Below are 23,242 nucleotides of genomic sequence, written 5' to 3'. Positions count from 1 at the left end.
TTACACGTTTCATTCATTCAGTGCAATAGAGGATGCTAGCTTATTAAAAAAATCAGGTTTATAAAACGGCGTTACTTTTTGAGAAAATTTATACCATTTCCATTATATTGCTTTGAAGTAAGTATTTTTAATTCATTTATGCATTGTAGAAGCACATGCGGTAAACTTAACATGGAATAGAAATGAATTTGAAACAGAATGATTTCATAACAAATTTCGAAACTATTGATCAAAACTCTAATTTATGAACTAGCAACACGGCCAGACTAGCAACAAAGTGCCCTGTTGCAATCCAAAACGAACAATGAGAAGTGGTCTTTTTTGACAGGCAATTGGTTTCGTTTTTGTACTTTGACCTGACTTGTCTTGTCTTAGTATAAAACATCAACTGTTTTCGTCATTTTAAACTTTAGGTGTTTCAGTTGAAACACAACTTGGTAAATATACTTCCATAGCTGCCTGGACAGCAAGTTAATTTGCTCCAAACTGACTTGCGAAAATTGACTCGCAATAAGTCAAAATGTTTTGTCATTGGTGACTTTAATGCCAAACATCGGTCATGGAATAATTCACAAAATTATACCAACGGCAGAATTTTATATGATGAGTGCTCTTCAGGATATTTCTCAATTCAATACCCTGATACGCCTACGTGTTTATCCTCTTCTAGAAATCCATCTACGATTGATTTGGTTTTAATCGACTCAAGTCATCTTTGTAGCCGATTAGTTACTCATGCTGATTTTGATTCTGATAATTTCCCTGTTACATTTATAATATCCCATGAAGCGATTCTCAATCCTATCAGCTCCACTTTTAATTATTTTCGAGCCGACTGGAATATATATATGAAACGTATATTGGCTCCAATCTTGATGTTAACATTTCTTCACAAACAAAACTTGATATTGAAATTTCAACAAATTCCATTGCAATGGAATTGCATTGTCGAAGCCAGGAGCATTGCAATTCCAAAATGTGAAGTAAAATTAGAATCCGTTATTATAGACGATGATGTTGAACTCTTGATCCATTTCAAAAACGTGAGGGAAGGCAATTTCAACGCACTCACGATCCTGCTAAGAAAATTATATGGCAGGATTTGCAGAAAGAAATCAAGAAACGTTTTTCACAATTAAGAAACAAAAATTTTGAAAACAAAATTTCTTAATCTCTCCCTGGCTCTACGCCCTTTAGGAAATTATCTAAAATTTTGAAAAATCCTCAGAAGCGGCATTGAAAGAGAAAAACCATTTATAAGTAACTACAGTCATCTCTCCCTTACTCGATATTGAAGGGACCATCGAGTTAGGGAGGTATCGAGTTACAGAACACAAAAGCAGTGCAACTGCGTTCCAAGGGACCATCGAGTTAGCCATGAAAACCAACTTTTACTATGGTTCTCTAACTCGATATCGAGATACGGAATATCGAGTAAGGGAGAGTTAACTGTAATTAATTGCGAAAAAGCTAAAAAACTTGCTATGCAGTTTGAAAGCGCGCACAACTTTTAATTTAGGACTTACTAGTTCAATTGAAAATCAAGTTATTCAGGACTTCGAAAATATTCTCAATCAATAGAACATTTTCGAAAATTCCTGGGTGACTGATTTGGAAGAAGTGAGAACTATTATTAAAAAAATCAAAAATATGAAAGCTCCTGGCGATGATGTAATTTTCTACATCCTCATCAAGAAACTTCCAGAAAGTAGCTTATCATTCTTAGTAATAGAAATATTAGAAGTAGAACGCTAATGGCGCTGTTGTCACAAAACTGATTGAATTTATAATTACCATTAACTGTAGCTTTTCATTGTTTATTCGGTGCCATGTAGTAGAGGATGATTTTTTATGTTTTGAACATTTATTTGACACTTTGAGACCCGGTACTCAGGCTGTCAGCGCGTGGCATACAAGATGTTGGTAACACGAACAGTAGCGACATTAGCATTCTAAGGTTAATGCTTCTACTTTCTAAGTTGATATATCAAATGTTTAAAATTAGCATACTTTCCTGACAAATGGAAGGTTTTGGTACCAATATTAAAACCAGACAAAAATCCTGCAGAAGCTCCTAGCTATCGTCCAATCAGTTTGCTTTCCTCCATCAGTAAACTTTTTGAATAGATTATTTTGAACAAAGTGATGGTCCACATAGTAGACCAGTAGTAGCATTAACCTAAGAATGCTAATGTCGCTGCTGTTCGTATTACCAACATCTAGTTTGCCACGAACTGACAGCGTGAGTACCGGGCCTCAAAGTGTCAGATTAATTTTAAGAACCAAAACAACATTATGGTATAGAACAAACAATGAAAAACCAGAATTTAAGGTGATAAAAATTGAAATCAGTTTTGTGACAACTAAGCCATTAGCGTTCTACTACTAATATTTCTATTGTCCACATCAACGAAAATTCAATTTTTGTCAATGAACAGTTCGGATTTCACCATGGACATTCGACCACTCATCAACTTTTACGTGTAACAAATTTGATCCGTTCCTACAAATCTGAAGGCTATTCTACTGGTCTTGCTCTTTTAGACATAGAAAAAGCATTCGACAAAGTTTGGCATGAATTCAAAGTTATCTGTCAAATCGTACACTTCAGGTTAATTATCAGAACTCCAGATCTGAAAGACTTCCTGTAAGAGCTGGTGTTCCTCAAGTCAGCATTTTGGGACCAATATTATACAATATTTTCACATCTGACTTACCTGAGTTACCTCAGGGATGTCAAAAATCCTTGTTTGCGGATGACACAGGCCTCTCCGCCAAAGGACGAAGCCTGCGTTTAATCTGTAGTCAATTGCAAAAAAGTTTGGATATTTCTTCTTCATACTCGCAAAAATGGAAGATTTCCAAAACTCAACTAATAATGTTCCAACATAAACCAAAAGCTCTTTATTTGAAACCTTCAAGTAGGCATGTTGTCACGATGAGAGGGGTTCCAATAAATTGGTCAGATGAAGTTAAGTATCTAGGGCTCATGCTAGATAAGAGTTTAACTTTCAAAAATCACATTGAGGGCATTCAAGCCAAATGTAATAAATATGTAAAATGTCTCTATCCCCTTATTAATAGAAAATCAAAACTTTGTCTTAAGAACAAGCTGTTGATATTCAAACAAATTTTCAGGCCAGCCATGTTGTATGCTGTACCAATATGGACTAGCTGTTGTAATACCAGGAAGAAAGCTCTGCAGAGAATTCAAAATATAATTTTGAAAATGATTCTGAAGCTTCCTCCCTGGTATAGCACCAATGAGTTACATAGAATATCCAATGTTGGAACATTGGAACAAATGTCATATAAAATAATTAATAATTTCAGGCAAAAATCGTTACAATCTTCTATTATCACGATTAATGCGTTATATATTTAGGTTAAGTTAGGTTAAGTAAATTGAAAACGTATTTTTTTCTCTTATAAGCAGGTGAAATCAACTCACTTCTCAAAAGCATTATCTTTAATGCCCAGCTGGCTATGGTTATGGATATTACACGATTGAGAATGAAAACATGACTGACCATATTTCGGAAGATTTCCTATCTTAATGCCTCCGTTGGCATACAGTTTTCAATTGGATCTAGTTTGTCGGTAAATTGTTAGATGTTTACAATTTTTACAACTTCACACCGCACAATGTAATCAATTTTTCAAAAATATATGAGCATTTGATTTTTTTTAATCTAAATGTTTTGCCTATCTCAATCATATTGCGTATCACCTGTAATTATAAAATATTGCTTTTCTGTTCTGTTGAAAAATTAATTAAATAAATACTGCTAAATCCGCTACCTACCTCTTATTTCAATTATGAACACATGATAGTTTTCTCATTCCCCCGTTGATAATCCTTTTGACAATTCCGAACATCTATTCCTGACTCAGCCGGTAATTACACCTCATTTTAATTTTCATTCGTACATCCCACGTTTGTGCTCTATATGCTGTTTGATCTCAGCACCACCGTTCTCTCTTCTTCTAAGATTTTGTGTGGATAGATGTATCAAGCATCAACCCCGAAATAAAACAAAACCACCTCGCTTTCAGCTTAGGTTTCTACGCCTCACAAGTTATCTTCTCGGCACACCAACAGCCATGTCAACGCATAGCAGTCAGATGGTGGTTCACTTTTATCTTTCACTTACTGAAAGCTCTTTTCTCATTTTCCCATTCTCATTCGGTAGGTAACCAGTGTAATAAAGATGTTATTTTATTCTCCTAATTGCGAGACTATCCCTTATTACTAGCAATGGAGAAGCATGGCTCATCATACGACGACGAACTTTGCACCCTTCTTCACTTCGCACTGCTCACTTCATGGAGCTCCCGGGCCATAAAATAAACTGTTGCTTCATTGTTGTCGGCTCTTAGGCCTCCGAATTTCACTCTTCAACGATTTTCACTTTTTGCGATTCGCCCACTCAGGATGCTTTTGAAAAACACTTTCCTGTTTGAACTGGACCGATTGTATCACTCAACAGGTAATTTTTCATTCAAGATTGCCCCTGGGAAATGTATAAAAACAAACATCATTGATAACAATTTCACTTTCATTGCCTTCCAGGAGTTATCTCGATGAGCCAGCTGCCCTTTGTATTTCCCAGCCCAACCCGGAATCAATTGATTTTCCGCTCCCGATTTCCTATCAGCGATCAACGACACGTATTGAACGGATGCTTACATCCAATCACTTAATCACACCAGAAATGCTTTACCACTAAAATGGAAGCAACACCTGTATTCCTCTATTGGGTCGAATGCGGGCCGACAGCATCTGCTACTAGATAAAAGCTACTTTTCGACCGACTCTCACGACCTTAGACTGATAACTGAAATGCAAACGGTTTTTGGTCCAGGAGTATCCACAGCATCTTCGCGCGGGTAACATCGAAAGTGCGAATGTATGGAAGGTAGGTTTTCATGAGTGTCAGTAGGGATGAGATACCGCCGGAACCCGGGAGTGTCGAGGGTGCTAACGAAAGGTGTATTTAAATGTTATTTTAATTTTTTTTATTATGTAGTGTTACATAACGGTAAACACACAGCTATTCAACAAGACCAAGCTGAGGGCCGTTGGTTCGAACCCCATCGTGATCTTTTCGTGATTGAAATTTTCTCGACTGTTAGGCATAGGAGCATCCTCGTACTTGCCAAACGATACACATGCAAAAATGGTCACTTGGCAAAGAAAGCTCTCAGTTAATAACTATGGAAGTGCTCATATAAACCCTAAGCAGAGAAGCAGGGTCTGTTAAGACATTACGCGAGAAAAAAGAAGAAGCAGATGTAATGTAATAAAATTTTTAGCATTATTCAGATGCCCAGTGATCTATCAAAGATCTGTTGGTATATTTGACAAAGTTGTGAAAGATCTTAACCCACATCCGCCCAGCATCCTAAAAATAGGACAGAAACCCCGAACGCCCAGCGTCCTATAAATCTGTACTTGTAGTGCAAATAAAGAGATTTGAAAGAACACTGTCTTCTGCAAAGTTGATCACAGGACTGCTGATTTCCACTTGGTATTTTTTTTATTTCAGAACTAACTCACCAGGTGTCTGTTCCATTTATTTAGTTAGCATCTAAACAGATAACACTGAATCAACAATTTCACGCCACAATACACCCGATTCTGTTTTTGCACGGGGGATGCGTACCGTGCAAATAAGTTTTCAGTTAATAATTTCAAAAACCGTGTAAAAAAAGTAACACCATTTCTTGACGCTTCATGCAAAAATAAGGTCTTGGTGGAAAAAAATTATGGAAACTTTTTTTTTTGCACGGCCGTGAAAAAAAATCCGTGCAGAAACAGAATCGGGTGTACTCAGTTCGTGGCCGCATCTCTCCATCCTCGGTTCTCCAAATCGATACGCACTTGATCCGCCCACCTAGCTCGCTACGCTCCACGCCTTCTTGTACCAACCGGATCCGACGCGAACACCATCTTTGCAGGGTTGCTGTCCGGCATTCTTGCAACATGCCCTGCCAATCGTATCCTTCCAGCTTTGGCCACCTTCTGGATACTGGGTTCACCGTAGAGTTGGGCGAGCTCCTAGTTCATCCTTCGCCGTCAGACACCGTTTTCCTGCACACCGCCAAAGATCGTCCTAAGCACCCAACATTCGAGGACTCCAAGTACTTGTAAGTTCTCTTTCGATTGGATGATTGAATGATCATCTCAGCATGATTTAGACTTTGTTATCAATGATAACAAATTATCCTTACGTTTAACCAAAATGTGGTCTTCGGCAAAGTTATAGCTGGGAAGAATTCACATGAGAAGAGTATGTTCACTTTTCTATAGATTATTATTACGAGCAGTTAGGCGACCAAACACAAAAGTAGTAATCCATAGCAATTTCCATATAAACTTTAAATGGCGTGTGCACTACCAAATTTATTCCAAATCACTTCAAATTTTGGGAAAATTATTTTTATCATAATTGACATCGTTTAAGCATATGGGAGCAGAAACTTCAAAACTTGCATCAGTCTAATATGGGCCCTATCCATGATTCTTATTCTGGACTCCACCATACTTTTTTTCTTATTCCGGGCGCTTTGAGTCGAATTCCGGACAGCTCGTAAAAAGCAAAGTTTGGAAAGTAAAATCTCGAATTAAACACTACCAGCCGTTAGAAAAATGTCAAAACTAGTTGAGTATTGTAAATTTTCAATTTTGAAACATTTCAAATGAAACTTTTCCCATGCAAAGTTGAGTATCCGGAATTTAAAGCTGTCCAGAATTTGAATCAGCACGGTACGCCGCGTCCGATAAATTACGCTTTAACGCAAACCTTCAGTCAAAAACGTTCTCTCGATTGAGAACAGTGATGCCACATACACAGATTTATCTGTAATTACACAGATTTTTTCTTGTTCTTGCCTACAGATATCTGTGACCACAGATCACAGATATTTTAGATGAAAAAGATTTTTAAGATATTAGGATATTACACGCATTTGGAACACGAATGTGGAAGATATAAAGAAGAAATGCAATTACCTTGTGTATTTTTTTTCAAATTATTAAGTATTTTATAAACAATTATGCTTATTTTTCTTACTGTTAGTAGAATAAGTTCAAATTAAAATTGATTGACATGCCAAAACAGCCATAATACTTTTGCAGATGTTATTTTTGATTTAAAAAGTTAAAATTATGGAATTTTGCGCATCGCAGATTTTTATCAAGATTTTTGGAGGATGACTTAAGATAAAAAAGATTTTTCCAACCTAAAACACAGATGAGATTCGAAATGTGGCAACACTGATTGAGAATGCTTTCGAATTGGCTGAACACCTTGTCGTTCAATTGGACTAGTGAGCGTTTGTCTAGAATATTTTAGATTTTTGAGACTTCATTTTACAAAAAATCTGGAAGATCCAGATAAATATTGGAAATGAATTTGTAAGATTTTCCATATAGGTACAACATACATCTTTAACCTGGGAGAGAGAAATTGATACGAAATTTATGTACGTCAAAGTAAACCTGACTCAAAGTGACTGCATGCAATCGTTTTGAAAATATCTGGGTGGATTAAATTTAAATTCAAATTTTTATAAAATCATCAACCCCTCAGCCTGTTATAACAAAAAGTAAAACTACCTACAACGAACAATGAACATCATCGGTGACTGCCAACTTTTGTGATGCGGTATGCATGAATATGAGATACGGAATAGGGTATAAATAGGGACGGGAACAATAGAAACGCTCTCTTACAATATTGGTCCGGAGGAGTGAAGAAAAGTGTGTGATGATTTGCAAGTCCAACATGTTTCGGTAGTGATTTAATAATCGTTTATATTGAAAATTTCGATTTTAGCATATCATTTCTTATCTGGTGAGTACAGACCTCACATTTTGTTTTTGTTGAAAAATAACTAGTAAAATATGTTTCTTTAGCAAAATCTTTCACCGTGATGAGTTCAAGTACATTGTATCAAAGATGCTTTATATAAGTTTTTGTTTGAAATTTTATTTGGCTTTGTTAGAGAACACTTGAAAAATGATAAGATTCGAAAAATCTTGTATTTTTCTCTCCACATAAGACAACATCACGAAGTTATAGCTCTTCAGGCATTTTAAATAGTAATAAAAATACATTTCGGATCTACGAAAGGTTGATCCCTATTCTCTTGGATAGACAACCTTAATTTTTGATTCATTCATGTTTTACGTAAATATAAGCATTAGTATTTTAACTATTTTCAAACCGACCACGGCTGGAATTGTATTTTTAGTTCCTATACAAATTTACATGCTTAAGTTTAAAATTTCAATTTGAATTAGAGAGAATCCGATCAATTATGATATCGTCGCTGATAAATATATTTTTTCAGAATTTTATCATACGCACTTTCTGACATAGACCAAATTTTGTAAAACAAAGTCGATCAAAAATAACGCGATTTGTGCAAGACTGATAAGAGAGGCTTCAAAGAAATGTAACGTTATCAACACATTAATAATTAAATAATTAATTAAAAAATCACAATCTACAATAACTCAAGAGCCGCCGTGAAGTGCTCGCCAAAGAACCGCTCCCGAACCGCCTCGGCCGCAACGAAAACCCAATAGCGCTGGAAGGGTTTATGAATAAACTGAACGCAAGTACCGTAAATTTGGGTGAAATTGATCAGTAGGGTGAAATTGATCACTGTGTCACACGATTTTATTTCCCTCTAATAGAGCACAGAAATCGATGCAACCTATGTAAATGAACTTTGTTCGTCTTAACTATTGTCGAATTGCATGTTGTGAAGCTTTTTGTGTTAAGGAATGTTTATTTCTATGAAAATAATAGAAAATTCCATAATCGTGTTTTGTGTGGTATTGCCAGACATCAATAAACTTGTAGTTTTAAACAAGGATTTGAACATGGTGTAAACTTGAAAATTTGTAAGGTAAGGATGCTGGAAATATATCCCCAAAACGAATTTTATCATCAAAATTCGTACCAATTTGTTCATTTTGTTGTAATAATTGATTTTTTATGGATTTCAGAAGATTCCTTCGGAAATTGCCTACATTTAGGCGTTTTTTGTGGTATTATTGAAAATTAATTGTTTATTATTTTCATAAATTTTGCATTGGTAAGAATTTGGCAAGCATATTTGGATTCATGAGGCCCAAATTAAATAAGTTAAGTTGTTTTCAAAACTAACAATGATTGTCAAAACTAACAATGATTGTCAAACAGGTGATCAATTTCACCCGAAATGGAATTCCTTGATTTTTTATTTTAGAAACGATTTTCAGCACTAAAATCACAACTGTATGAAAATTTGAATATATAAACCAATGAGGCTCCCCGTCATACTTGTTTTCCTGCATTAAGTTGTTTGCAATTGGCAACATCATAGAAAACAGACATGGAAAACAGTGAAAGGTAATTAGTTTCACCCGAAATTACGGTACCGTAATCCGGGGTAACATTGATCATTTTTTTGAATATTTCTTAAATATTCGGTTCGAAAATGCAATAGTTGCAAATTTTATATTTTTAAAACAAGTACTGCCGCCCATAGCTCGTGACTATATACTTTATTTTGTTTTTTGAATGGCTTAAGCATGTTAAAAAAAATGTTTTAAGTGATTTTTTTATTTAGCTGATATGGGGTAACATTGATCACCTATGTAAACAACTTTCGGTAATATTGAAAATGTCGTTACATACTAAAATCATGGCCCCTGAAGCCGAATATGAAGGCCAAATGCTTACAAGTCATTTACTTTTTGAGTTATTTCAAAATTAAAAACATCTCGAACCACGGAATACGCCTAAAAGTAGGCAATTTCCTAAGGGAAAGTTACATTCTTAACAGTAATTCGGTAATGTTGCCTAATTTAACATACTTATAAAAGTTTTGACAACGGAATCGTTTTCGGCGATGCCGTTTTTAGTAAGAATCGCATTTTCCTTGCTCATATCATTTACAGAACTTATGTGAGACACGAATGTTTGGTAGTGTCATCCTTAACCATTGAAATCATTGTTTCGAAAAGTTGCCAAATGTATGCATAAGGTAAACGCAATTTTCGCAAAAATCTTCACTTTTATCAGCTGATGAATATAAGAAAGAGAAGCACCATTCATGATTTGAAAATTTTCCATCAATAAATGATAATGCGAACTTGTTATGAGATGGGTCATTCCGATCAATGTTACCCCGCTGATCAATGATACCCCGGATTACGGTACTTGAAATATTTCATTATATCATTCCATGCTATACGCCACCCCCCAATTCAAGTCAAATAAAGCTTCAATATGTATTTGTAAATGGACTAGATGCTATTCAATAGAAATATCCTTTAGATATTGATCTTATGCATGCTTGTTTCCCCCATTGAGGTCATTGTAATATACCTGCTGAGTGATTAAGAGTAAGTGGGATGAAAGTCCTCATTGGTAATGGCTTCTCTTCCAGCGATTCATGCATTTGAAAATCGACCCTAATAACTATCTATTCTAAGGAGGCTCATGTTTGCCCACCTCGTGCGATTACCGTGGCTTGACCAGTGGTCCGAGGCTTTAAGAGGGGTCCTTCCGACCCTAAGAAAGTAGCAGATAGTAACCAATTATGAAAAAATATTCACGTGCCTGGCTGGGATTCGAACCCAGGACTCTTGTATGCTAGACGAGCGCTTTACCAACTAAGCCACCGAGCCACTTGGTGACCCAATATCTCAGTTGGTTACAAGTTTAGAATTCAAATCCCCACATACCACACGGACCCTTGTCATAACTCACATCCATCCATCTCATGTATACTACACAGTGTGTACACACGCACGCAGAGCGAGTGCAATTTATTTTGTGTTGAATGTGCCTATCATAACTACCATAATTTATCCATTTTTACCTCGCGTAATTAGAAAACTATGGCTCTTTTCCACATTTGTCCGGAAAGATCGAATGAACGCAACAAGAGAAAATTAGCGATTTTCATCAAGTCTGCTTTGATTATCTTCGGCAAGTTGGAGTTATCTTGCAGTTTGAAAAAAAAAATGTTTAATATTTCGTGTGTAGTATCTGTGCCTCCCTCCCAGGTTTCTACCTATTGTGAGCTTATTTATGCAACTTCCCTGTAAACCCAATTAGAATAACGTTTTCGACAAAATTCACAATTGAAATTGAGTTTTTTGCCCAAGGGACGCATATTACCCCGTCTTCTCTTACGTATTTTAGGCCGTTTTATTCTCTTCGTCTTGGGGGGTTATGTCGGCCAAATCTCGCGCAATTTAAGAACAAGTCACCTTAGTAAATTTATCAAGACCAATCTTCGTTATGATTCCTAGGTACATTACTGAGCGGATAGAGCAGTATTCATGCATGTATTCATGTCAATATGTATGTATGTCAAATTTGAATTGATAAGAATTCTCTCTCATTTCTCATTTATTTCTCATTATCTACTTCCGCTCCTCCATAGTAACCAAGGAAGTTTAATAGTAATGTTGTTAATGACTGATAATTTGATCATAAAGCTATTCACACTGTGAGTTTCCCGTAAGGTACTGATTGCGAGTGAAATTCATCAAATCCCAGACACATTCTCTCGCTGTCTGCTCCACTCACTCTCCGAAAACAATTCAAAGAGCGAACTTAATTTGGTCATTTACCTTAGGTATCTCCCCCAACTGTTCATCCATTTCGACACAGATTTACAGCTTCCATGCCATCGTTCGCAACAGGTGACATGCGCCGTTCCATCTCTCGCTCTCTTGAATACGATATGTAGGTACATTTCACCCATCATTGAAGCTTCGCCGCATCTCCGGAGCTTCAGCCTCCTGCTCCAGACTAAAATATCCTTCCTGGCAAGCTACAGCAGCAAGCACGATGTTTTGTTGTCGTCGACTTTTCCTTTTTGTTCTTCTCAACAATTTCTGACGGCGGGTTGCAGCCGACTCAGTCACCACCCAACTCCACTCATCCCCTGGACACCTCATGTTAGGATATCCAGTGGCCTGAAGGCGAAGCTGAATTGATAAATGTCTCCTCAGACCGGCGAGAACATATGGAAGCGATTCAAATAATGGTTCATACTAGAGTTGTCTAAATAAGCATTACATTCTCTAGATTAACATTTCCGTCAGTTTAAAACCATCTCCAATAACCAGATTTGTTCTTCATACCTAACAATTCAACAGCATGAACCATTTAATACCAGACCTGATGGTCTTCCAACCTATTTAGTGAATTTTGGTAGATAATTATATAATAGCTTATACACAGCTTAGGTCCTGATTATCACTCAAAATTTGATCATGGATGCTTGACAAGATCAAAATCGGATAAATTCAGAAGCGTAACGCAGAACTAAAGATGGAACATTATCGTATCGGTTTCGAAAGACCTTTACCCTACCGGAGTGGAGGAAACGAACTGTTGTTTGCTTCTCGCTTTTGATTTTCCTGTCCGAGCAGTAGCATAAAAAACACCACCCACACAACTGACTACAATGGAAAGCTGGTAGAAGACAACTGAGGAAAGATTCGAATGCTTTTGGTCGTTCACATTTTGTGGGCCGGAAAACGTTACACATATGCAGCAGATACAATATGCTTGGCACATACATATACCAGGAAAAATACAACTATCGCCAGCTGATTGTTGTTTTGTGCTGAAGACTGCTATTGACAATTAAGGGTGATATTCAGTTAAAGTTTTGGAAATAGGGCAGTTTCTCATAAAGAATCTAAACAGAATTGAAGATGTCATATGTGCATTTATTACGACTAAAATTGTAATGTCACAGTGCAACAAAGATCAATGCTAATTTACTCTGTTTTATCCCGATAGAAAGTTAGCTGGGCCACACCACTTTTCGATAAACTCAATTACATTGGGAATATCCGTCTGAGGAGCCATTCTAGCTGCAACTGTCAGCTTACTCCAGGCGTCTCTGTTGGCCAATCGATGAGTTCGTTGAAATACGACCGGTTGGCGCCCCATTACCGGATATCCGCTCACCAAGCATGCCTGATCCGAAATTCCCAAACTGGACTCAAACAGATTCCGATCATCGGTCGGCAGTACCTGATCGACCTTCTGGTCCATACTGACAGCCAAAACCCATTCACGGATTTCCTCGTGTAAATTAAGCTCATTCTTCAAGTGCAGTTCAGCCGGTATTGGGACCGAACTGGGAAAGTCCGTGCACGAGAGGTCAGAGTGATCGACCAGGTTGCCAGAACCTTCTTCGATCGCTTCACAAACGTCCAGATAGTGGTTGAGAATTACGAAAGCTTCAGACTCACGTCCTAATCCACGCAAATCCATTCCGGCCTCATAATATCCTTTGTCGCATGGAATGATATCGGTGTGACGAAGCATTGCTACAGAGATTTTCACAGCAATCGACTGCAAAGCGGGTGCTTGACGACATGCTGCTCGAGTACAATAATAGTGCGATATCGTCAGCAACTGCTCAAAGCGGTCGACCACATCTGCTTCTGCTTGGTCTGAGCCACGCAAAGCTTGTACCAAATTGAGAAGAAAATTGCGTAGATTCTTCCAAATTTGGATGCCATCGGGTTCACGTAATGCAAAGCACTCCATAGCAATTCGGTTATAGATGTTGAAATTCTGTGCAACAGGTGGAACTCCATGCTCCAGATATAGATTGAGTGCAGCGATGCAATCACCATCACGAATCAGTTGAGCTGCGTACTGAGCCAAATACTTTTGCAAAACAGGAACGCTGTGTTGTTTGGCTTTTTCGATGCATCGCGTCCATTGTCCTTGCTCGGCAAGAAGATCTAACGCTCCCATGATGTCTATGTCCGCCAATTGTTCTACGTTGCCCTGATTTCTCAGCTTAGACTTCTGTTGAGCTTCAACGTACGCCACCAACTGCGGATCTATTTCCTTCGCAAGCCGACGAGCTTTGTTCCAGTTATCGGTTTTGATGAAAACGTCGACTGCTTCTCGAGGCAGCTCAGCAGCCAGATACAACTGCGCTGCAGGTCCAATCTGATTGATTTCAATCAACCGAGGACCAAGCTCTCTCGCTATTTCTGCTGCATCAGGCCCTTCCAGGAACTGATTACAAATCTCTGCAGCACGTAGCATAGCTCTGCCTACAGTTGCATCATCGGCATTTCCTTCGTTGATCTGTAGTAAACATTCTGTAGCTTTTTTGAACTCCTCTGCCCTAGCATACTCCGATGCCTTCTGAAGTAGATATCTTGAATCGTTAGAAGCACTACCACGGTTTGCTTTATTGTAAAGTTTTTGCACTTCTGCTAAAGCAGATGGGATATATTCTTTAGCAATTCTCAGTGCATCGTTCAGCATGTTGTATTCTTTGTAGTGTTCCAGAATCAAATCCGGCCTATCAGCTCTAATCATCAGTGCTTCAAATTCCGGATAATTTCTCGATTCCAAAGCGGAGGCAGCCTGACTGAGAAGTACTTCTTTGACCGCTTCAGGAAGATACTTTTCTGCTACACGAAGTGCAGATTTCCAATCTCCGCCGTGAGTATGCATCATAATAGCTTCTTTGGGCTTGTTAGCCAATAGAAACTCCGCTTCTGCTTCTGTAAACTTTCCATCATCTTCTAGAGCCATGGCGATTTTGTAATGCACGTCATCAGCTGGCTTTCCACTAGCTTTACAAAGATCCAAAGCGAAGTCGAACTGACCAGCTTCACAAGCGTAGGAAATCGAATTATCTATGAGATTCATTTTGGTAAGCAGACGTGCAGCTCCCTCAATCGGAAGCGATTTCGCCCACATAAAAGCAACCTGATTGGAAGCTCCTTCACCACCTTTCTGTTTAGCTACACGATGAGCTTCTTCCCACTTATTTGCACTACAGTACATGTGAACAGCTGCTTTCCAATCTCCAGCGGCCAGAAAGTGCACTTCAGCGTTCTTGAATCGACCCTTACCTTCTAGCTGACGAGCTAGCGAAGAATGAGTTTGCTCCAATAAGTTTTTATGGTATCTTTCAACCAACCTAATCATGGAATCGTATAACTCCAGTTCTTTGTACATGTTTATTGCTATGTCTGGTTCGTTGATAGTCAAGAGGACCTTCTCAGCATCGCGATATTTTCCTTCAGATTCCAAACCTTTCGCCAAATCAATAAATAGATCTTTTACATCGTCGGTGTTGATATACTTCTCTGCTATATCGAAAGCTTTTTCCCATTGACCATGTTTATTAAGAAGATTGATTGCTTCCTTGTACATCTCGGCTCTGATCAACAGTTCTTCAGCAGTCTTCACATCTCCAATCATGCAGAGATGTTCAGCTAGCTCTACGGCATACTTTCGTATTTCTTCCGGGTCATCAACAACTTTTGCAATTTGGACAGCTTTACGCCACTGTTTGGCTCCAACAGCTGCCTCCAGAGCTTTAACCGTGCTTCCTGCCTCTATGTAATGGCTTATTGAAGCATCAAGCTGTCGTTTTGAAACTAACCAGTCACCCCATTCCTCTTCCAAGCTGGTTACTTCATCTGGTGATGTGAAGCGAGCGAGATCAATTGCACGAGCATAGGCCCCTCCTTTTCTATAGAGAGCTATAGCACTTGCTTGTTGTCCAGTTCTGTATGCAAGTTCTGCTGCCAGTTCGTATAACTCTGCCTTGACCAATGACGCAGACACTCTAGACACGATGTTCTCATTGGACAAAAGATGAGGCGTTTTAAGAGCCAGCTTGGCTGCTTTCACTGGCTTATTTGCCTTCATGTACAGCGTCATTGCTTTATCTTTCTCTTCTCGTTCTTCCAGTACTTCTCCTGCCTTCTCTTCTTGGCTCGTATTCAGCAGAAATTCCATTTGTTGCTCTTTTAGCTCATTTAAACCATGATACCCACGGCGTTCCGCTAATTTGATAGCATCATCCCATCTACGTAGTTTCTTATACATATCCAGTGCCGCTTCAATGTCACCTTGTTCGATGTAGATACGTTCTGCCGATCTGTAATATACCTTTATGAATTAAAACCATAATTGTTTTTCATTGCAATTACACATCTTACCTCAAATCTCCACCAAGCAAGGCCATCCTAGCTCTTACTTCCGGACAACTCATACCTGGGTTTCCAGTTGTTTCCTCATATTTTTCAGAAATCTTAATCATCTCCCCGATGTAGAACGTCTTCGATGCGTTTTCCAAGGCAGCGAAGCACCTTTGGGCAACCCGTAAGTTTTGCTGAGCAAGTGCTATATTTGCCAAGTTGTGCCACATTGCCTTGGCAGCAGGTTTGTCTCCCAACGATTCCAAATAAAAGATAGCCCGACCGAAATCACTATCATTAACGGCCGTTCCAAACTCAACTAATCCTTCATCCAGATTGTAGACATGCTCGGAAGCCCCTTCTCTTGTGTGAACTTCAGTTTTTCCATCCTCTCGAATGACGTCGAACACATCCCCGCGGACAGGAAGGATCGTCACATGTTCTGGAAGGTCAATGTTGTACCATATCGCAAGATTGGAGTCACTTTGTGCTACGGCTACGTCACTTGAAGGAACCCATTGAACAAAAGCAACTTTCGCCAGAAGAGTTTGTTTCTTTCCGCTCATGATGTCTACCAAAAGAAGACGCATTTTCTTGTCTCTAAATAACAATTTATGACCAGTTTCGCTCAGTTCTAGCCAATCAATTTTAGAATCATGTGTAATTTGGGTAATCGTAGACTGTAAGATCAAGTCCACAACACAAACCGTCTTCATGTCAAGCAAATATGCAAGTTTCTTATTGTTGGATGAATTTCCACGTTCATTTAGTCGAACTGAGATGACATGAGGGTTTACGAACTCTGTACGCACAGAACCAAGAATATAATTTTCTCCATATTCAACCAACGAAAGCTCACCAGCATTAAAGATCAACGCCACCGTAGGGTTTTCGAAGTAGAATCTCTCGTGTCGCCCGGTTGCTATCCAAGGGATCTCGCTCGTCAATGAACGAATCAAATCACAAAGAATCAGTGAATCTTCAGTACGCCCAACCAAATAATTATCCTTTCCCATGATACGGACATCGTCGATCTCTAAACCCAATTGAGATTCTACGATCATGGTATTCGAAGGTTCATGAAGCGATTTCAACAAAACTTGGCTAGGAGCGACGAAAGTCAACTCGAATTTGTCCTGCCAGATCGTTCGGCGCAAAACTGATTCATAAGCCAACACAGCTCCGCATAGTGAACCCACCGTCAAGCGGGAACCATCTTTCCTCCATGCAATTGCCGTTACCGTGTACAAATTAGGAATACTTTTGCACAGCGATTCAGTCCAAGTATTCTGTCGGGGACTCCATGTAAAAATACGAATCCTGTCGAAGCTTCCAACCGCCACAGCCTGCCCGTTAGGACTTGAAGCGGCTATCGTGAACTCGCGCTCCGTATCATCTCTAGTGTAGTCAAAAGTTCGAGCCAATCTACCAATGGTATCATAGAAACATATCTTTTTGTCACATCCTGCAACCAGAATGCCACTTTGAGGCCAGGCCAACGAAACTGGAGCTACCGGATGCTGTAGAATTCTTCCCGATGTTTCTCCAGGCTCCTCAATAATGTAGAATTTAATAACTGAACCGTCATCATGTCCAGAAAGCAGACCAGTGCCTCTAGCATTGGGAGCAAGTGATACCACGAAGCTCTCCGCTCCATAGAGCGTCTTAGATTTGTTGTTCTTACAGTGAAGAGATCGCACCTTGCCGTCCTCTAACCCAGCAATGATCATTCCACCTGACAGCCACGTGATACAGGTAACAGCGCAACCCTGCGGAAATTTATTGCAAATGACCTTCTTCTCATTCCAGGATTCGCCCAGTTTGTAAACGTAAACGATACTATCACTCTGTGCCACAGCCAATCTACTCGAATCCGGACTGAATGCAATCCCTCGAATAACATACGAGCTTTTTCCAGCGTTAGGATCACCAGGTTTAGTGGAAAACTTATCGCGTCGATCGCCATTTTCGTCGAAAAGCAAAATCATGCGATCGGCAGTGGCCACCGCTAGCTTTTGATTGTTCGGCGACCAAGCAAGCCCTGCCACGCGGTACAGGTAATCCTAGTTCGAAATCAAACGATCATTATTTTGTAGCATTATCAGAACATAAATTCAAATAGCTTACTTGCGCTTCAACTACGGTTTTCATGAATTTTAACTGCATTTTTCGCCACAAATTCCTATTCCGTCTCACAAAACTTCCTTTCGAATGATGAGCTATCGATTTTTCAACATTTGTTTAAAACTCTGTCAAATTACTATGTTTGTGGCAACGGTATCCATGGTTACCATTTTGAACAACATTTCGTAATTGGGGGAAGTAACAAAAACAACCCAACAAGTGGTACCTAACGATAAACTTTGATAGATCTAAACACGTGATTGGTTAGAGAAGCAACAAGTCGCATGTTGTAACGACTGTGAAACAACAACATTGCAACCACGCCTGTGCTGTTGCTAGAAATATGCTATACATTACATGTATGCTTGATAATATGAACATTCATTTATTCGGCGTGGGCCTTTTAAGATTCCGTAGGTTTAATTTGGAAACTTTCATATTTTGAAACTTTTTGAATGTTTCAACGCCAAAATATAATTTATATCCTACTACTTAAACACGCAAAATAATTAAAAATTAGAAAATAATTGAATAATCACGCATGGCGAAATAAAGAACCACTATGTCCATAACTGGTACACCTACCCTAGTTCTGAGAAGTTTATCAAGTGTTTTTTTTTCTCAGATGTTCACTAAGGACTGTTCATTTTATAAAGTTGACACCTTGCATGCTGTATCTACATCATGCACTACTGAGAGAGACTCGCGAAGAGGAAAAATATCAACGTCATATGCAGCCCAGATTCCTCTCTCACGAAACGTCAAATGCAGCCCACCGTTTTTATGGCTGAAAAAGTGAAAAGTATTCAAAGTAGTTCAAAGTAAATTGTTATTAAAAACCTCAGTCAGCGGAGCAGTTTTTTCCAAAGTTGCTGATAAATCTAAGCAAAAGATTAATTATTTCAAATGTCTGCTACGTTTGCTGGCATGAAATTACACTCAAACGGCTATTTATGATTCGATGTGATGCAAACTCAATCATTTTTTGCTGAGAGGTTCATGTGAAGGTTTGAACGGCTTGCGCATAATTGTTATAAACACAAAGTGGAATAAGAAAAAAACTCAGCAATCACAGAAAAAGAAGACCGTCTTCGCGAGTCTCGTCTCAGATGCACTTTAGTCCAGAAATAGAGAAGGTCGGGTCTCGGGTTTTCAACCCCGAAAACCGACCCGTACCCAAACCCGACGGGTTCGGGCTTGAAAATTTAAACTTTTTCGGGTTCGGGTCGGGTTTGAAGGCTACAAAATTATCGGTATGAAAACAGTCGGGTTTGGTAATTGAAAACAGAGTAATAAACTGAGACCTTCTCTATGTATTAGAAATGATGAATTTATCATCTTTTAGAACTCGGGTTTTATTCAGGTTTGATTATAAAACTTTTTCGGGTTTCGGGTCGGGTTCGGGTTTGAATAGCAAAAATTTTTCGGGTTCGGGTTTGAAGAAATAAAATTATTCGGGTACGGGTCGGGTTGTGGTTTGAAAAATGTGGAACCCGACCATCTCTAAAACCAATTTTACACGAAAGATGCATTTTTAGCTTCAAGCCTGATTTGCTGCTGAACAGGAATCGCCAAAGAAATTTCTCGCAGATTCCTTGCAGAAATTTTCTACAGCGACTCCCGTTTGAACTGACATTTCTTTTCAACTGCGTACTGCTATCAGAAAAATGAGTTTTCTTCATCGATTCATTGCAGGAATTTTCCATGCATCAAGATAGGCCAAGAAATTACTTGTCAGCAGCGAATCAAGCTTTAAGCTAAGTATGCTGTTCCGATCAATAAAAATAAAAATTTCTGCCCGAGAAATGGTCAAGAAATTTCCTACAGTGAGCTCCATTTGAATTGACATTTCTTTTCAACTGCGTACTGTGATCAAAGAAAAACGCTTTTCTTGAGCATTTCTTGCAAGAAATTTCCCATGCATCGAGATAAGCGATTAATTTTCTGTTGAAGTGCATTATTCGCTTTAGAATGAAACAATTCTCGAAAACTTATTCATACAGACTCAAGTCAAAATAGTATACAAACTTACTTTATCAATCCTACGTGTTTCGCAGACGAAATTCTACAAGTTTCGCTCTGAACCAACTCGATTTTCAATTTTAAAACGTTTAATTTCCGGATTTACAAAACTATGTAAGTAAGCTTTTCAACTTTCGCAACCTAACCACTACTTTCGCCGCCCCGCTGTATGGAGAGACAAAGTGACTTAACCACGAATCAAAACAAAACACTACTTGAGTCGATTTTACACTGGTAGAAAAACGTCGCAAGTAACTGAATAAAACGGCTTGTAATATTGTCATAAAATTCTTGTGTGAAATAATAGGAACTCCATAGTTTTTTAACGCGAGCTCATTGTATGCAATATTTAAGCAATGTACACGTCGAAAAAATGTTAAAAAGGTGATTCATTTTAAAACAGTTTTAGAAGACAGGTTGTGATTCTTCTGTATTAATTTTCTCAAAACCGTATGGAAGTTACTTACGTTGATTTGAAAAAGTAATCGAGAATTGACGAACACTATCTTCTACAAAGTTGTTTGTATTAGTAAGGCCATTTGTTTGGTGTTATCGAAAATTAGGTTGGTCCACATTTTCATAGAAATGGTATAACTAAATTTATTATTTGTATACACTCAAAATAATCCAAACGTGAAAACATACGTGGGTTTTTCCATCGCACTTTGGGTTCATTCAAATATTACGTAACGTAAAATTTACCAATTTTAGACCCCCTCCCTCCCCCACGTAACAGCTTTTGTATGGAAAATTTTAAATTTTTGTATGGACCGTAACACTATGCAAGACCCCCTCCCTCCTCCTGTTGCATTACGTAATATTTGAACGATCCCTTTCCACGTAGCTCTTACGTTAATCAGAGGTAGCCCAGAATGAACGCATGAACTTTTGAACTTCGTTCATTCCACCGGCGCTACACGTAAGAGCTACGTGGATTTTCCGGTAGCCTTTACGAAGCGTTTCCATAGGACCTAGATGGTTTTGCATTAAATTTAACTGGAATAAAGACCAACCTTACCTCTAATAGGCTTTGGAAGAAAACTAATTCCCAATTGGAAAATGTAAACAGATCTAAAAGATTGTGATATTTTTATATTCAATCTGGGCATTGTGAATCCTGTTTCCCAAATGTTGTGAGTTTGTTCTGTCTTGTTGTAGCCTTCGCCTTCGAGTGCTATAATTGATAGAGGTTATAAATCAGGTATAAAAAATGAAGTAATGCAGAGATTCTTCGGTATTCAAAGCATATTTACCTTGGGTTTAAAATTCAGCAGCTTCTGAAGTTCCTCAAAAATCAAGCGGGCGCCATCTTAGGATTTGCGCTCAACACCTAATGTATGTACAACATGCAGATGTCAAAATGAACTTAGGCACCTACGTGAATTTCACGTAAGTGCGATAGGTAACCTCAGTAACAATTACCGATTCACTATTTGATTATTATGAATGGCTTAGTGATCTTTATCTTAGTCAGGTAAAGTGGAGGCAAAATGAATTTGGAATGATCTACGTGATTTTTCACGTAGCAATGACGTTTGGATTTTTTTGGGTGATAGAAATTATGGTATACACTTCCCGTCATAAATACGGACTCACTAAAATAAGTATTGCAACACTCAGCTGAATATTGAATCACCCCCAAAAAGTTTAGCATCACCTCAAAACAGGTAAATTCACATTGCTATATCTCGAGATCCTTACGACTTGCAAAGAAGCGATCTTCAGAAAAGTTGTTCAGGGGATCATGGACATCCTGAAGGCAAATAGTTCAGTTCGCGATTTTGCCGCTAGGTGGTGGTAGTGAGCATGTAAAATTGAGCATTTTAAACTAGTTCTAGCTTATGATTCACAAGAAATAGAAAGTTCGGGTCTTCGGCAAAGTTGTTCAGAAGATCAGGGACATCCTGAAGACAAGCAGTTTGGTTCTCGATTTTGCCGTTAGGGATGGTACACAAATTATGTCACGCTAAATTTCGACTTTTTCGACCCCCTCCCCCCCCTTTGTCACGTTTTTTGTATGAGTCCTTTGAAAATTTTGTAAGGCTTGTCACGCTTGGCTTGACCACCTCCCCCCCCCCCTTGGAGCGTGACGTAATTTGTGCATGACCCCTTAGGTGGTCACTACCGCATGTAAAATTGAGCTTTTTAAACTAGTTCTACCTTGTGATTCATGCTGTTCAGAAAGCCTTTGGTATATGGAAGTTGAAGTGATTAGGGACGGAATCCTATTAGGTCTGATCAATTCTATATTCAAGTGTATCAGATCTGATTCATATTCTAGCGATTCTGGTATGACTAACTCCATGTGCGAGTGATTTAGTCAGGACTCATATTCATCATATTCAAATTATTTAAGTCAGAATCTCTTCAAATACAAGTGGTTCAAGTTTGATTGACTTCATACCAAAGTGATTAATGTCTGATTCTCTCTATATTCATGTCCTTCGAGTTTGATTCACTCTGTATTCAAGTAATTCAGGTTTGACTCGAATATGGAGCCAAAAAATCATGTCAAATTCACTCCATGTTCAAGTGACTCAGGATAGATTCGTTTTATATTCAAAAGATTCAAGTTTTGTTCGCTCCATACCCGCAAGTTTTTTACACCAGATTCACTTTATAATTTAGTGATTCAGAATTGATTCACTTCATATTCAAGTGATTCAGTTTGCTCCATATCCAAGTGATTCTTACTTGATTCACTCATATATGACTGTTTCAGGTTTGATTCACTTAATGTTCAAATGATTTCAAATGATTCATGCTTGATTCACTTCATTTTCAAATGGTTCAAGTTTCATTCACTTTATGTACAAGAGTTCCAGGTCTGATTTATCGCTATTGTGTCGCCAGCACTAAATTGAAGTTCGGAAGTCCAGACTTCTGACTTCCGAACTTACTTCCGAAGTTTTTTGACACTTGCGTTTGGCAGCTTCGTTAAATATGATGAAAATGAACTTGTTTCAAAACAAGCCAAATGGCTAGAAGAAAAGCGAAGTGAAGTCCGATAGCAGAGCGCCGCCAACAGGCCTACGAATAAAACGGAATCTAAAGAAAAACAGCGAAAGCAGGTGATTGAGATACTCAGTGGCAGAATGA

General features: G+C 38.5%; 2 protein-coding genes across 3 annotated transcripts in view; both read right to left on the bottom strand.

Annotated features, from left to right (window-relative positions):
- The window catches only part of LOC5566034, a 90,162-nt gene extending 85,264 nt beyond the window's left edge, over window positions 1-4,898 (bottom strand). The window contains exons 1-2 of one of the 2 annotated variants that reach the window (XM_021843166.1): window positions 4,745-4,898; window positions 3,806-4,514 (exon numbers count right to left, since the gene is read on the bottom strand). The gene's annotated coding sequence lies outside the window, so the exon portion shown is untranslated. Of the gene's footprint in view, window positions 1-3,805 lie in introns of both variants that reach the window. The other variant, XM_021843165.1, reaches the window with a different exon arrangement.
- Window positions 4,899-12,733: 7,835 nt separating this feature from the next.
- LOC5566090 (intraflagellar transport protein 172 homolog) lies at window positions 12,734-18,236 on the bottom strand. The gene is made up of 3 exons (XM_001650408.2): window positions 18,125-18,236; window positions 16,019-18,060; window positions 12,734-15,957 (listed from the first exon to the last, which is right to left on the bottom strand). The coding sequence occupies exons 1-3, from the start codon at window positions 18,161-18,163 to the stop codon at window positions 12,816-12,818; spliced, it is 5,223 nt and encodes a 1,740-aa protein (XP_001650458.2). The 5' UTR covers window positions 18,164-18,236; the 3' UTR covers window positions 12,734-12,815.
- Between the last annotated feature and the right edge of the window lie 5,006 nt (window positions 18,237-23,242).

Source organism: Aedes aegypti, chromosome 2 (genome assembly GCF_002204515.2).
Source record: "Aedes aegypti strain LVP_AGWG chromosome 2, AaegL5.0 Primary Assembly, whole genome shotgun sequence".
NCBI classification, from domain to species: domain Eukaryota; kingdom Metazoa; phylum Arthropoda; class Insecta; order Diptera; family Culicidae; genus Aedes; species Aedes aegypti.
The sequence above is the reverse complement of the archived record's forward strand: the minus strand, read 5'-3'. Positions and strand labels throughout refer to the sequence as shown.

Bases quoted from the DNA above. Each gene is read 5' to 3' on its own strand.
- LOC5566090 (XM_001650408.2), bottom strand. From the start codon at position 18,163: ATGCAGTTAAAATTCATGAAAACCGTAGTTGAAGCGCAA. The intron at 18,061-18,124 runs GTAAGCTATTTG...ATTTCGAACTAG, and splicing joins AAACCGTAGTTGAAGCGCAA to GATTACCTGTACCGCGTGGC. The intron at 15,958-16,018 runs GTAAGATGTGTA...GGTATATTACAG, and splicing joins TTGCTTGGTGGAGATTTGAG to ATCGGCAGAACGTATCTACA.